Source organism: Triturus cristatus, chromosome 3_1, assembly GCF_964204655.1.
Source record: "Triturus cristatus chromosome 3_1, aTriCri1.1, whole genome shotgun sequence".
Classification (NCBI taxonomy): Eukaryota; Metazoa; Chordata; class Amphibia; order Caudata; family Salamandridae; genus Triturus; species Triturus cristatus.
Window position 1 is genome coordinate 214,914,356 of NC_140583.1, and position 14,638 is coordinate 214,928,993.

General features: G+C 50.6%; 1 protein-coding gene across 3 annotated transcripts in view; it reads left to right on the forward strand.

The window, feature by feature from the left end:
* The window catches only part of SCAPER (S-phase cyclin A associated protein in the ER), a 3,109,515-nt gene that overhangs the window by 2,521,631 nt on the left and 573,246 nt on the right, over positions 1-14,638 (forward strand). For all 3 annotated transcript variants that reach the window (XM_085643688.1, XM_085643687.1, XM_085643686.1), the window contains exon 27: positions 13,443-13,598. In XM_085643688.1, coding sequence (XP_085499814.1) covers positions 13,443-13,598 — 156 coding nt within the window. The remainder of the gene's footprint in view (positions 1-13,442; positions 13,599-14,638) is intronic.

Sequence of the window (14,638 nt, forward strand, 5' to 3'; positions counted from 1 at the left end):
GGCTCTTGCTGCGTCCGCCCCAGGCCCAGCCGGGACCCGGGAGGTCCGGAGTGTGTAAGACACGTGTGGGGGGGTGCGCCCGCTGAAGGCTCCGTCCGCGTCCGGGGCCGCGATGCGTCGCAAACAGGAGTTATGGCAGCACTCGGACCGAGCCCCAAGATGTAGTGCAGGCCGGTCTGCTATGGCCTCCGGGCCGCTCCCTGCAATGTCACTGCTGTATGCCGGGCCCCCGGGCGTCAGGGACCGCACAGTCTGTAAGGCACAGTAGCGCCCGCAAGAATACCAGTCTGGATTCCCACAACCAAGCCACCGCTTCCCAAATGTCTCCAACACACCAGCAGTGGGAGACCATGTGTCGCCTACCAGGCGAAGCTGTGCTGGTCGATACTGAGGCGATGTCCTTCCCTCGTGTCGTCGGAGGGCAGCGCTCCCCGGGGAGACACCACCCCAGCCGCGTCTAAGGAGAGGTCCGATGCTGTAAGCAGGTGTCTGGCGGGCCCCGATAGCATTCCCCGGGGCCTCAGATGTGGCCTAGCGCCCAGCTCACTCTCTGTTCCTCGTGCATCAACCAGGGCGCACCGGGCACGCTCTGTCTGTAAGGCTGGCGCAAAAATGTCCGGAACACTCACCCGCTGGGTTCCAGGGCAGGAACGCTCACTCAGCGGTCCCTTCTACGTTGTCTCCACCCCGGCGCAGGAAGCCTCGCGGCCCCGGTCCCGGCCGGGCCGCCACGTCCAGGCCCGGAGGGGGGATGGGCGGTCACCGAGACTCCTGGTTCCAGGCACGCAGGGCAGGCTCCCCCGTTCGCGCAGCGGGGACGAGCGAAGGCCAAAGCAGATAGCGCCCCGTCCCTTCTCCTGCAGGGAGCGAGAAGGGGCCACGAAAGCAGCTCTCTTTGGGACCGGCGCGCTCCAAAGCTCCGTCCCGCACGCCGGGCGACGCAGCTCCGCCCCGAGGTCACCCCAGCCCGGTGAGCCAAGGCCCAGCACTTCGCCCGCAGGCAAGCCCCGTAACTTTGGATTGGGGCGGCCGAAGGGGCCCGGAGCCTCAGCGATGGGATGCGGAGGCACTCAGGCTCAAGGATCCAGCACACATATGGAGGTTAGTGGTGAAGGGAAGTCGGATAGTTACAGGATAGACTGGCGGCGTGGAGGAGCTCGAGGCTCAGGCGGCCATCTTCATCGCGAGCCAAGCTCCGCCCACCCCTTCCTTTCTTGCTATACCTTTGAAAACTCCGCTCCCACTCTCATCGGCCTCTCTACTGCTCTCAAAACAAAATACAGTGTGCAAGGATCAGTTTACCTTCCTAAAATGACAGGCTTCATATGATGCCATGTCTGCAGAAGAAAGATGCTGGTTATGGACTGGCATGAGGTGTGTCTTTTGTGCTTGGGTTGGAGGCAGAACTCCAAACTGTACAATGAGTGCACCCTCATGCACAGAAGGCAATCCAGAAGAGCAAAGCTGTACATTGCCGAACACAAGAAGTAGTCACAGGCCTTGCATAAGTCCTACTCCCACAAGAAGTCATGTTTGTGGTTGAAATCCGTCCTTAAGTTGAAGCCCAAGCAGAAGCATGAGAAAGCAAAGCGGGACTCGACCCTACCTTGCCACTCTCTATCTGTCCTCAGTGCCGTCTAACCTCCGTTGGACCCGTCATGGGTTAAACACAGACTTTGGTGCTGTTTTCTACACCTGCTTCCAGACCTGCATTGGGCCCTCCTCCTTTGGTGCTGGTGCCACCGATGCTGGAGGAGGCTCCGATACGGACTCCGATATCCAATCCCAAACCAGCATTGGCTCGACCCCCTGCTCCGAATGTGCTGCAGCCCATCCTGTCAGCCAAACAGCCTGAGTCTGATTTTATGCTTTCTCTACCGCAGAGGCACCCTCAAAAGACTCCACTGTCTTTTTGGCTCTGACTGATTAGTCCTCACCTCCACTCAGGGATGAAGATGGTAGGGATTGGAATGATTTGGCCCCCTCATTATGATATTTGCAGGGACATTCAGAGGGACAGTGGGAATGATACTTCACTAGATACAGGATTGAATTTAGCTCTTGAGCCCCAATGGAAGAGAGTGCTTCCTTGGTTGTGGTAATTCGATGAGCAGCTGAGGTCCTGAATATCAGGACAAATGCCCTTACTGAATTTTTATAACCTGGTCTAGCCTCATCTGAGCCTTTGATTCATTCAAATGATGCCCTTTCTGACACTTTATGGGCCCTTGGTCCAAGCCCTGTTCATGCCTGTTGGCGAATAGGCAAGCACGCCATAGACAGGCTCCCGGTAACCTTTATTGCCTTACACAGAAACCTTCTCCAGAGTGTCTGGTGGTCCAGGCTTTCACCACCAATGTGAACCTGATTTAATTCTTTATGATTACCCCCTATCCTCCCTGGTCCTGCACAGGAAGTCAAAGAGGATTGTGGTGTTTAGAAAATGAAAATTCTTCTTGGCTAACCTAGCATTGAGCTCAGTCCGTGCTGTTTGTGCCCTCTGGGACATGGCCAGTGCGATCTTGCTGGCGGTCGCGGAAGAACTTTAAGGCCTCCTTGGCTCAAACCATTCAAGATAGGATATTGCCAAATATACGTGATTTATGCTGACCTTGCTATTACTGATTGTCTGGGATGGGTAGTTGGTCCCAGAGTGGTGCTCCATTACCATGCATGGATGCGGTCCATAGAATTCTCAGGAGACATACAGGCTCACTTCTATTTGGCTAGAATGCGGATTGTGCCTTAGAACACTTTAAGGAGAGTAGGGCAGAGGAGACATACAGGCTCACTTCTATTTGGCAAGAAAGCGGATTGTGCCTTAGAACACCTTAAGGAGAGTAGGGCAATGGCACACCAGCTGGGTCTTTTAACTCCTGCCTGAAAGTTTCCTCACCACTTCCAGAAATTCAAGGCTACTCCAGGGTTTTGGTGTACAAACAACAATAGTCTCCCAAGCCCCCTCTACAGTCAACCCAGTCCTTTCATAGCTGAGGAAGTAGATCTAAAACTTGAAGAACCTGGCAAGCAGCATGTAGGTCACCCAGTGTATCAGTCTTCTCAGTCCCCTTTCCCTGCAGCAACAGCCTCTAAGTTGCTTTAGCCTGCCTTTTAGTGGTGCACAACCACCCTGGGGGAGGCAGAATGCAGTACTTTCTCCCAGGGTTGCGATCCATCATATCAACAGATGAATCCTCCAGCTCGTTCGGTATTGTCATTTCTTTCTGCTCCACCACACCTCTCTCCCACACTAGACTGGCCATTGGAGGTACTGCACCTGTCCATTCTAAAGCCGGAGGTGTGTGCTTTACTCTCCAATGGAGTCATCAAGGGGTTTGAGACTCAGAAAAAGGGACATGTTGTTACTCTCTCTATTTCCACATGCCAAAGAAGATGAAGGTGTTCGTGGCTGGGACGCGAATGGAGTGAGACGAGTGCCGCTGAGGCTCCGCTCCACCGCGGCCTGCAAAACCTGGCTTCCCCGGTTGTCAGACCTGCCAGCTGCCGCTAAATGCTCCGTCTAATATTGAGGCGGGGGTGGATGCCCCCTCCTACCTGAAGAATGGCTTCGTGGACATCGGGTGACGCGCGAGCTGTCTCCGCCGGGGGCCACAGCTCAATTCACCTGTGCCATCTTGTAACTAGGGCGAGTAGGAGAAAACCTCACCCCTCGGTCCTGCCCTCGGGCCCAGTGCCTCTTCGCAAGGTGTTGATGACCTCCTGGCGAGGGCCGCTCCCTGGACAAGCCTCAGAGTCTCCGGCCACGGGCCTGGGGCTCTACGCGCCGGTGGCAGAGGGACTCGGGCGCTGTGCCGGAGCCGCCTCCTGCACATTAGACCTGCAAGGCAGCCTTACTGAGGTGAGGAGATCGGCGCCGAGTGCCCTCCTGCTGGGTTTGCGGGGGTGGGAGCTCACCTTTGTCCTAAGCTAGCTGCGAGATCGGGCCTGCTGTTGCTGCCTCCCGCTGAGGAGAAGCTGCCGGAGCTGCGGTGCACGGAGGCCTTCCCCCGAACCCTGCTATAGCTGCCTGCTTCCTTGCATGACGAGCCCCCAGGGTGGAGCTGAGCAATGGGGGGACATTTGAGATCCAGCCCCGGGGACCCCGGGCCCGAATCACTGCTGTTGGAGGAGGATTGTTGTAAGCTCCCACTGGGTTCCCTCCCTTGCAAACAGAACTGTGATTGCGAGTGGCGACCCTTGGATTGGGTCTGAACACCGCATCCCTCTTGGGGGCGCCTCGACCAACTGAAGATACCCCTCGCGGTGGGGAGGCGTCCCCTGACCCCCCTGGTGCTGTGATACTGCACACTTGAGGCCACACTGGACAAAAAGCAAGCCCAAGGTACCCGATGCACGCCCGCAAAGCCTACATTTCATTGGGGTTTGAAGTCACTTATCTGGAGATGGTGGTGCCCATAGCTCTCTGAACTATAGCTGGAGGGGCCGGTTTGCAGCCAGGGTAGCTCTCACAGCGGAACTCAGGGCCCCCGGGAAGATCAGAGCTACAATGGTGGTCTGGCCTCAACTCTAATACTGCAGCTTTCCTTGCCTGGGATTCCCTGCCCCAATTGGCTCCCCCACCCTGCTGCTTCCTTGTGGACCTTGGCTCGCGACTGTGAGATCGCATCTACTGATCTGCCCCAGATGCGATACTCAAGTGTATACGCAAACAAGGAACCGGACCCTGCCCCGTCCAGTGACAACCCAGTAACCTCCCTATGGTTAAAATCCAACCCGCAGTCGCAGTCTATACCCGACTCCCAGGACCTTGCGCTAAATAAAGACCAAGATGGACTTACGCAGGCTTTCATGACCTCTTTCCTTTAAGAAATAAAAGCCGAAATTGGGTCACTTAAGCAAGACTTCAAAGTACTCCTTGCAGGACATCCGGAGGGATGTAACGGAGACCGGGGGGCGGGTTGACGACCTCGAGCGTACCATGGATGCAAGGTCTGAGGACCACGACAGCCTATGGGGAAGGATAGAGGAACTGGAAGATCGAAATATAAATCTGCAACTCAAGCAGGAGTACCTCGAAAAACGGAGCTGGCGTAATAACTTACTCATCAGAGATGTCCCCCTTGGCGCAGAAGGCAAAGACACCATGGCCTTTACCGCGGACCTCCTCCATGCGATCCGGGAAAATTTAGAAGAATCTTCATCTGCTCTCGACAGAGCACATAGAGTCCTGGGTCCTAGGGGTCATCCAGACTTCATCCCGGACATCCTTACACTGGTCCACTTTGTCGAGAAGTAAGCTATCCTGAAAAAGATCCAAGGTTCCACATCCCTATCCTACAATGGCTACGCTATACAAACCTCCCAAGACATAGCCCCGCCACCCTACAGAGGTGTAAAGACTTTAAGCCAATCAGGGATAAGTTGCGGGAGCTCAACATTAAGTATCAGTGGGGCCATCCATTCGCGCTGATCTTCTCATGGGAGAGCAGACAACGAGTGCTCAGATCACTGGGTGAAGCTAAACAGCTCCTCCACCTCCCACTGGACCCTGGGGGCGTGGGCTTCCCTCCACCGTAAAGGTGCTCTGAAGGTCCTTCCTGCCCTGAGTGGTCCACTGTTCCGCCGCCGGGGCGTGGGAGGCGATTTCGGGGGCAGATCTCCTCCCAGGCCAAATAGGATATCATTAATCACATTCGGACCCTGAATGACTCTCCTCCACAACCTCGATTGCCTGAGCAAAAGGATTGATTCACGCAGGAAAACTACCTAGCCCCAGATACTCAAACCTCGGGGTGGATCCCGGGGTCCCCGACATGCTCAAGGAGTACCAACAAACTACGAGCCTAAACAACTTGAAACACTGGAACGGTAGTGTCTCCTAGGAACGAAGTTATGGGTGGGGCCGCTGCTGACGACCATCACCCCGGTATGTCTCGATGCCAGCTCCTGATTCTCCAAAAGACAGCGCCGCGGCCGGGATTACCAGCAGGGTACACTGTAGCGGGTCGTTGGAAGCGGAGACTTGAAGACCTGCTAGTGCCTTCCGCCTGCCCCACATTTGCAGTGTCCCTTGTAAGAGTGACTTCTTCAGAATGGCCCTTCCTTTGGACTATGGGCGATTCCTTGGTGACATTGACCTTGTTTGACTCAGTTGGCCACCTCTTGTTGAGACTGTTTCCCCCACCTTTACTTTCCCCCTTTGCCTATATCTCTTGAATACTTCTCACTTTTAGAGGGGATATGTCCGACTTCTTGCAGCTTTTAGGGTCTGAACACTGCTCTGGGGACTTCCACATGCTCGCCCTGTCCTACAGTCGCTCTTACTCATCTATCTCTATTAACACCACAACTGGACTAATAATGAAGAACCCATTCAAACTCCTCTCGTTCAATATTCGGGGACTTAACTCCCCTAACAAGAGACGTCAAATCTGGCGCTATTTGCTCCTCAAGGATCCTGATGTAGTTTTCCTCCAGGAAACCCACCTCCTTTCCACTAACATTCGGCTTATGTCACATCCTAAGTACCCAACACAATACTGGGCTTGCTCACCCTCGAAAACGGCTGGAGTGGCCATATTTCTGAAGGCTGGTCTGGCAGAGGCTGCCCAGAAGGTGACAAAAGTTAGGAAAGGCCGGTGTAGCAAGATCTACATACGCTGGCTGAGGCATACAGCTTCTGACCCTTTTAAACATTTACGCTCCTAACCAGGCCCAAGATACCGATTTGCTTTCCAACTTGTGCGACATCATGAAACCTTCGGAAGAGGGGATTATCCTTGGGGGTGACTTTAACCGGTTGTGGGATCCTGGCTGGGACCATAGTGCATAGCAATATCAAGGTACTGGGGCTATGTCAGCAGCTCTTAAAAAACGCCATTACCGACCTGGGCTTACTTGATGTCTGTAGTTACCTCCACCCCAACTCCAAAGACTTTTCCTTTTTCTCCCACGTGCATTGCTCCTATTTGCGAATTGACTATTACTTCCTCTTGCTCCCCTTGCTTTGAACTTTAATCACTGCATAAATGTCCGACATTTCCATATCCGACCATGCGCACATCGCGATATCACTTTCACCTCCCGATCCCCGATACAACACTCAACCTCGATGGCGACTACCCCCTCAGGTCCTTTGTGACACTGTTGACCTGGCGGGAGATCTGTAAAGAGATCGAGGGTTTTTTTCTGACTAATAACACCTCTGACACTTCGGAAGCTGTCAGATGGGATGCTTTTAAGGCAACCGTCTGGGAGTAATCTCCTCCATAACGATAGCCCGAACTCGAGAGGCCCGTCTTCTCGAATTGTCCCTTTCTGCTGATATCAAAACATTAGAACGAAAAGACCACCAACACCCCTCACATCACAATAAAAAGGAACTTGCCGTGTTGCGAGGACAGCTTCGACTACACCGCACTAACAATGCGGAACGCCATCTACTCGCTTTTAAACAAATATTTTACACGGGGTGATAAAGTTGGGACATGCCTTGTGCGGCGCTTGCGAGCCCAGACCACGGACACCCATATGGCCAAACTTCTGCGTGCGGTTGGCACTTGGGCCACATCAGAGTCCAACAAGGCCCTCACCCTCTCAAACTTCTACAGAGAGTTGTATGCGGACGAACCCTGTGCCCCTGAGAGGATGGAGTCTTTTCTGGATTCCTGCCCCTGGAACCCATTAGCTCCCACCACATGAACATGCTAGAGGAGCCAATCTCACAGGAAGAGATAGCAAAAGCTCTTAAGCAGCTTCCAACAGGGAAAACTCCCGGTCCCGATGGCTTCCCTGTAGCCTTTTATCGCATTTGTTATCCGCAGCTCCAAGACCACCTCCTTAACCTTTTTAATAATTTCGCAGATGCTACTGGTCTCACCCCAACACTGTCAGAAGCTGAGGTCGTCCTAGTCCCTAAACCAGGGAAGGATCCCTTTCATTGCACCTCGTACCGCCCCATTGCACTCGTAAACACCGACGCGAAGATTTACACAAAGATCCTTGCTAACCGTTTGGAGCCCCACCTACCTGGTATCATCGATCCAGACCAGGCCGGATTTATCCAGCACCGTCAGAGCGCACACAACATTCGTTGCATAGTCCATTTGATTGAAAAGCCGAATTTCAAGACATACCCGCCTGCCTGGTGTCACTGGATGCTGAGAAAGCCTTGGACCGGGTAGAGTGGCGCTTTCTCAAAGAAGTCTTGAACCATATAGGACTCGGTCCCATCATGATCTCTAGGCTGATGGCTCCATACACCCAACCGACTACACCATTTAATGGCTGTCTCACATCTCCCATCCCCATTCACTGAGGCACTTACAGGGATGTCCTTTATCCCCACTCCTTTTTGCTCTGGTAGGGGAACCTCTTGCAATCCCCATTCAATGCACACCAGAAATCTTGGGCATTGCCCTCGGAGGTTATGAACATAAGATCTCCTTGTTTGCGACCTCCTCCTCACCTTAACTACCCCGGCCTCATCACTCCCTGCGTTAGCTACACTCTTGCGATATTTTGAGAAAGCCTCTGGCTTCATGATTAACCTAGCCAAATCTCATGCTCTTAACCTCACCCTGCTGACTTCAGAGGTATGAGATCTACAAAATCCGATCCCTTTGAAATGGTCTGAGACGACGATACTATATCTCGGCCTGGACCCGACTCCTTCTCTCTCCACCTGGACTCAAGCCAACGAGCCCGAGTTACAGATGCGCTTTACGGGAGGAAATCCATAGATGGGGTAACCTCCCTCTTGCTTGGCTAGTATATATAAACGCTGTAAAAATGTCACTCCTTCCAAAGATGATATATCTATTCCAAACTCTCCCTACCCCAATCCCACAAGTCGATATTCAATTCCTCCAACGGGATATAACCAGCTTCATCTGGGGCAAATCTCACCCGTGCTTCTCAAACAAGGTCTTGATGTTGCCTGAGATCGGGGAGGGTTAGCATGCCCTAATCTCCTGGAATATTATTGGGCCTGCCATCTTCGCTACTTCTCGAAATGAGTAATCCGGGAAAGCGAAAAGCACTGGTTCCATATGGATCGGACAATCGCATGTAGACCTTCATGGGACCTTGCCTGGCTTCCTCGTGGGGCTCGTCCCCGGAGTGCATACATAGCCACCCCCAAAAGAACGGTCCTAGACATATGGGACAAATTGGCATCATCGTGGACATGACCACCTCCTCCTAATACTTCCATAGCTCGCAACCCCATTTTTCCCCCTGCTTTGCAACCTCTGGCCTTTAGCTCCTGGACAGATGGCGAATGTTGCGTTATCCAAGACCTCTTTCAGGGCGACAAATTTCTCACCTTTGACCAGTGCAAGAAATCATTCCACCTCATTGGCACGGCGCAGATACAATATTACCATCTACGACACTGGTTAACATCTCCCACTTAAACACAAGGGGCGACTAGAGAGCTTACGGCCTTCGAGACCTTAGTCCGCAACTTTGAGGGCTCTAGAGGACTGATCTCCCAGACTTACAAAGTGCTACAACATTCGCATAAATCTCAACCCCACTCTTATCAAAAACAATATAATGCGGACCTTAGTGAGGAGTTTCCCTGGAGAACTGGGACCGGCTATGGCGAGACATCCCCAACATTTATCAAAGCATCCCACAACGCGAATCGGCCTACAAGCTTATGACACAATGGTATTTTACCCCAACTTGCATCCAGCATATGGTTCCGAGCTTTCCCCCAACCTGCTGGAGGTGCCAGAACGATAGGGGCAACCTCTTCCACATTTGGTGGTCTTGCCCCACCCTGACGTTATTCTGGAAGGAAATCCTTAGCTATATCAAAGATACAGTTGAATTCCCTAACCCTAGCTCTCCAAAAGTAGCCCTTATAGGCATCAGACCTTCAGCATTGGTAGCCATGAACGAATCAGACTGACGTTTAATAACACATATGTTAGGGGCACCACGACAATCCATTGCTCTTTTTTGGAATAAGCCTGACCCACCTCTATCGCCACGTGGTTTCTCCGCAAATTACAAGTCCTAGCCTCGGAGCTGTGCACTGCCCGAATTAACCACACAGACCCCAAATTCAGCCGCACCTGTCAGCCACTAATCCTGCAATTCTGCCAGATACAGCATTCACGCCTGGTTCTCCCTTGCCTGAGAGCTTTACAGCTCTTTGATGACCCCCTTACACCTTATTTAAGAGGTGTGCACTAGACCTCACCTATTCCGTTAGACCCGAACGGAGTTGCCCCCTCTCCCCCCTAAAAAGGCTTTAATTATTCTCCCCAGTGAGTACCTGAATGCAATCTTCCCTCCAGTGTTCCCTCTCCCTGTGTTTTATCTTCCCCTCCCCTGTTCGGAAGCTGGGTTCTATTTTCATCATCCCCAAACCCCGCAAACCACAATCTGTTGCTCTTATCTCAGGAGTGCAATAACATACGGATAGACACGCACCCCAGTAACATTCCTTACGCACTGGGGCTAACTCTGTCACCCCCCACCCCCCCCCCCCCCCCCACACACACACACACACACACCATCGGTCATTAACTTATGGAGACTCCCTCCTACAATAATTTTCACCAGTAGCTTACATCAAAGAAATAGCACATTATTCCGCCTAGCTTGTTTACCTACTCCTCCTTGATAGCTTTGATCTGTACAGAACTCTATCTGCACACTATTTCATTGAGGATGTACTCTATTCAATGTTTTCTTTTGAATTTCACTGTACAATTTATATTCAATAAAGATAGTTGAAAGAAAGAAAATGGAGGGGTTCAGACTGTCTTAGGTCTTCGCCCTCTGAATATCTTTTTACAGAATGACAAATTCAAAATGTCACAGCTTCCTTTTGTAGCATCTGTCTTGGACACAGTGCAGTTCAAGGCCTTCCATCTGTTGGAACGAGTCCAGAACAAGAAGTCATGACATTCAAGCTATGATCCTGATGTTTCAGCCTCTGGCCTGGATCTCGGTGAGAGCAGCTCTGAAGCTTCTTGGATTGTTAGCCTTCTGGATTATGGTAGTCCACTAAGCCAGGTGGCGTATGTTGCTCTGTATTGAAATCGGAAGTCCCAGTGGGCCCAGCTGCAAGGCAACCTGTGAGATGCCATTGTGATTTTGGAGGTGACTTCACCCAATCTGCAGTGGTGGCTGCTTGACCGCAATTGAACCAGTGGCTGACCTTCTCCCTTCCCCATCCAGAACGAATGATGGTAACGGATGCATCAGTGCTGGGTTGAGTAAGTCATCTGGGGGAGGTAGAGATCACTAGACTCTGCTTTCCGATGGAAACCCGGCTCCATAGAAGTGTTCTGGATTTGCGGGCCTTTCATCTGGAGCTGAAGACCTGCCTGCTGTCCATTAAGGGAAGGCTGGTACAGGTTCTCATGAGCAGCATCACTGCCAGGTTGTATTGCAACAAGCGGAATGGGCTTCTGGCTCTTGTGCCAAGAGGCTCTGCTCCTCTGGAGCTGGCTGGAGCATCTGGGCATATCCATGATCGTAAACCACTCGGAGAGATCCTTGAACGCCAGTGTGTATGAGCTCAGCCGGCACTTCCTGGCAGATCACAAATGTCATCTGCATTCTGAGGTGGCACAAGGTCTCAGCCGACTGAAGGGATACCTGGCTAGATCATTTTGCCACTGTCAAGAATGCACAGTGTCAAAATCTTTTTCCAAAAACTCTTGCTGGAGTGGAGCATGGGACTCCTGTATGCCTTCCCGCCTCTGCCTCTCCCGCCAACAGAACTGAAGCAGATATGGGGCTACCGAGCCAGTCATCCTAGTGGCTCTGGATTAGGCAAGAAAATGGTGGTGCTCAGAACTTCTGGGTACGAGCATCTGTCTCCCGATCCGGTTGCCACACCAGGTAACATTCAGTAGCAGTCAGACAGGACTTTGCCCTCAAACCTGTGGATTCTACACCTCCCTGCGTGGCGAATGAACAGCGGCAGTTGGCTGCATTCAGTATACTACCTGAGGGTACGGATGTTATAATGCTGCGATCTGTTTGCGAAGTTCATTTATGCCGGGCCAAATTGGTGGCCTGTTGTGGATTCTGCAAAACATACCCTTTACAAGCCAAACTGTTGGGTGGTTTATTGTTTGTTTTGCCTTTTGTATGTGGCCCTCAAATCTCAGGAAACTCTAGTATTGGCTAGCAAGTGTAGTAACACTTACCAAGATTTATCTGGTCTGCCTAGTGCCAAGATGCCTGTAATGGGTGAACGTAGAGCCTAACAAAATAGAAATTACATAGCGTATGCTTTATATGGTAAATAGCAGCACAATTATTCCTATATGCACAATAGTATTAATATACAGGAGTTACTACTCATATTTCACTGGGATTCTAGAGTTTAAGGTGCAAAAGACTAATGCCTCCAAAGTAATTGTATGCTCCTTCCTGGCGTAAAACGATGGGAGTGTTGAGGAACATGTCCCTTCTTTGTGCATAATTCTCCACACAGAGTATTAAACACACAAGGCAAATTGCATCTATTCACTACGCAAAGAGGAGGTTAAATGTACAAGTACTACTGCGTGCACGTATGTTAGAATTGTGCTGTCTAAATGTCCAAAGTATACTTGCTGTTCAGTTCTCGGATTCTTTGATTTATGTGTTGAATTCACCATTCCCTTGGCTGGACATATACCTGTGTAAATGAATGGGCACTCAAGACTTTTTGGGCAAATTATTTTATTGTGTGGAACTTAATATACTAAACAAGCATTTGCAATGCAATCGGTCTTCCCTTTGGGACCTTATATGTATTTAGTAATGCAGCACATTAGCCTGGGTGCTGAAACATCTACTGTTCTTTAACATGGAGGGGAAAGTAAGCACCAGACTACGTGATACGCCAGGTATTGGAACACATGGAGAGAAATATTGCATTTCAGCGAGAAATGGTATAGTACAAAGCTCTCTTTTTAATATAAGTCGGGGCCTTCGGTGGTCATATCACTGAAAATACAAGATTTGAAAAATATATTATTGTCTATGGGTTCTCGTGGAAGACAATTTCTATGGATTGGAATCTAGAGAATGCTAAAGTGATTCTGGTATTTTACTGACCTCTGCTGGTCGTTTTCTATCAAGACAGTTAAATAGAGGCAGTTGAACATAAAAAAAAGTCCCTAAGCGTTTAACGCAGACAAGTTCTAGGGCTGATCTCCAGAGCCACAAAGTGCATACACATATAAGTATATACTAAAGTATATACAAGAGGTCTTGAATGCTCAACCTAAAATGGAGCTGGAAATCTTAGCCGGCTTGCTAGTACCCTCAAAAAGAACTATAAGTAAGTCAAATCTGGAACTGTTGTACGAGTGCCTGATTGTAGGAGGGATGACCAACCACATCGCCACTTCTGTTGGGTGCTGTGTTGGCGTCTGTGAATAAATACCCTGCCCTGTTTGTAGTTGCTCCTTATCTCGTGCCTGAGTTCTCCCTTAACGCCATCTTTTCTTTTTTCCCAGCTACGTGGTGAACATTGGATTAATAGACAAGCTGTCAGACTGCTTCCTGTCCATTCAAGGACCCGTGGATGAGAACCCAAAGATAGCGCTCTTCCTGCAGAGTGCCTCAGCGGTGCTACATGGACTCTGCAGACTGTGCTTCGCTGTCACAGGGAGGTAGGCAGCTCTTGGCCCTCATCAGCAACTGTTTGAGCATGACCTACCGTTTTGTTCACAGGAATACAACCGCAAACATCCAGTGATCTTCGAAGCAGATTTGTGTGAACCCCTCAAGTCCCTCTCCCACCTTTACTACTACAGGCTTATGTATATTGTGTCCCTGCACAAGCCATCAGCATCATACAGCCTATTCCCAGATGCTGTGCCATGTGCCTGCTGTTTCCAAGAAAGCACTGAGCACTAGTTCTCAAAGTGCTCAGCATTTCAGTGTGAGACTCATTATATTACAGCACCTGTCGAGCCTTCTAGTGTGCTGTTAATAATACTGTGTTCAACGTGACTACCAGAGGTATTGCTGAAACTACCAGTATGGCATATGGCTGCTCAGGTATGCCAGGGCTGCTTGTCACTGTGCCAGAAACTGCTCAGGAAACTAAAACTGCTGCCCAAGGTGCCATGACTGGTACAGGTTACTGATTATTCTGATGTCAATGATTTTACAATCTAAGACCAACCACAGCAGAGCTATCCCTTACATCACACACACTGTCATGATGTCACGTTGCTCAGAAATTGTAGACAACTAATAGTCCATAAAATCACGCCAACATACAGATGCCAAGTAGGATAGCATCGCCATAGAATCAGTATAGAGATTGAGTTTAGACATTCCGCCGGTATGTAATTAACTAACGTAATAACATCTTTCCCCATTGCTGTGGCAGTATCACGTAAGTACAATTTGCTGCTGGGCAGGAAGATGGCAACCCTAAAGGCTCTCCATGCACTTCCCATCACTAGCAGATTGCCAGCTCTCTAAATTGCTCTAATTCCTGCGTGCACTAGACACCTGTCTGGCTTTCGAGGACACTATGCTCTTGTGTATGTGTGGCATATGAGCTTCTATGTGGCTTGAAAGATATGCGGCTATTTACTGACGATTCTACTTGCACCAGGCAAGTTGGCATGATCTACCATTTGAGAACTGGCATCTATTCCAAGACTAAAAGCGTAGCCATTCCAGCGCTAAAAGCATC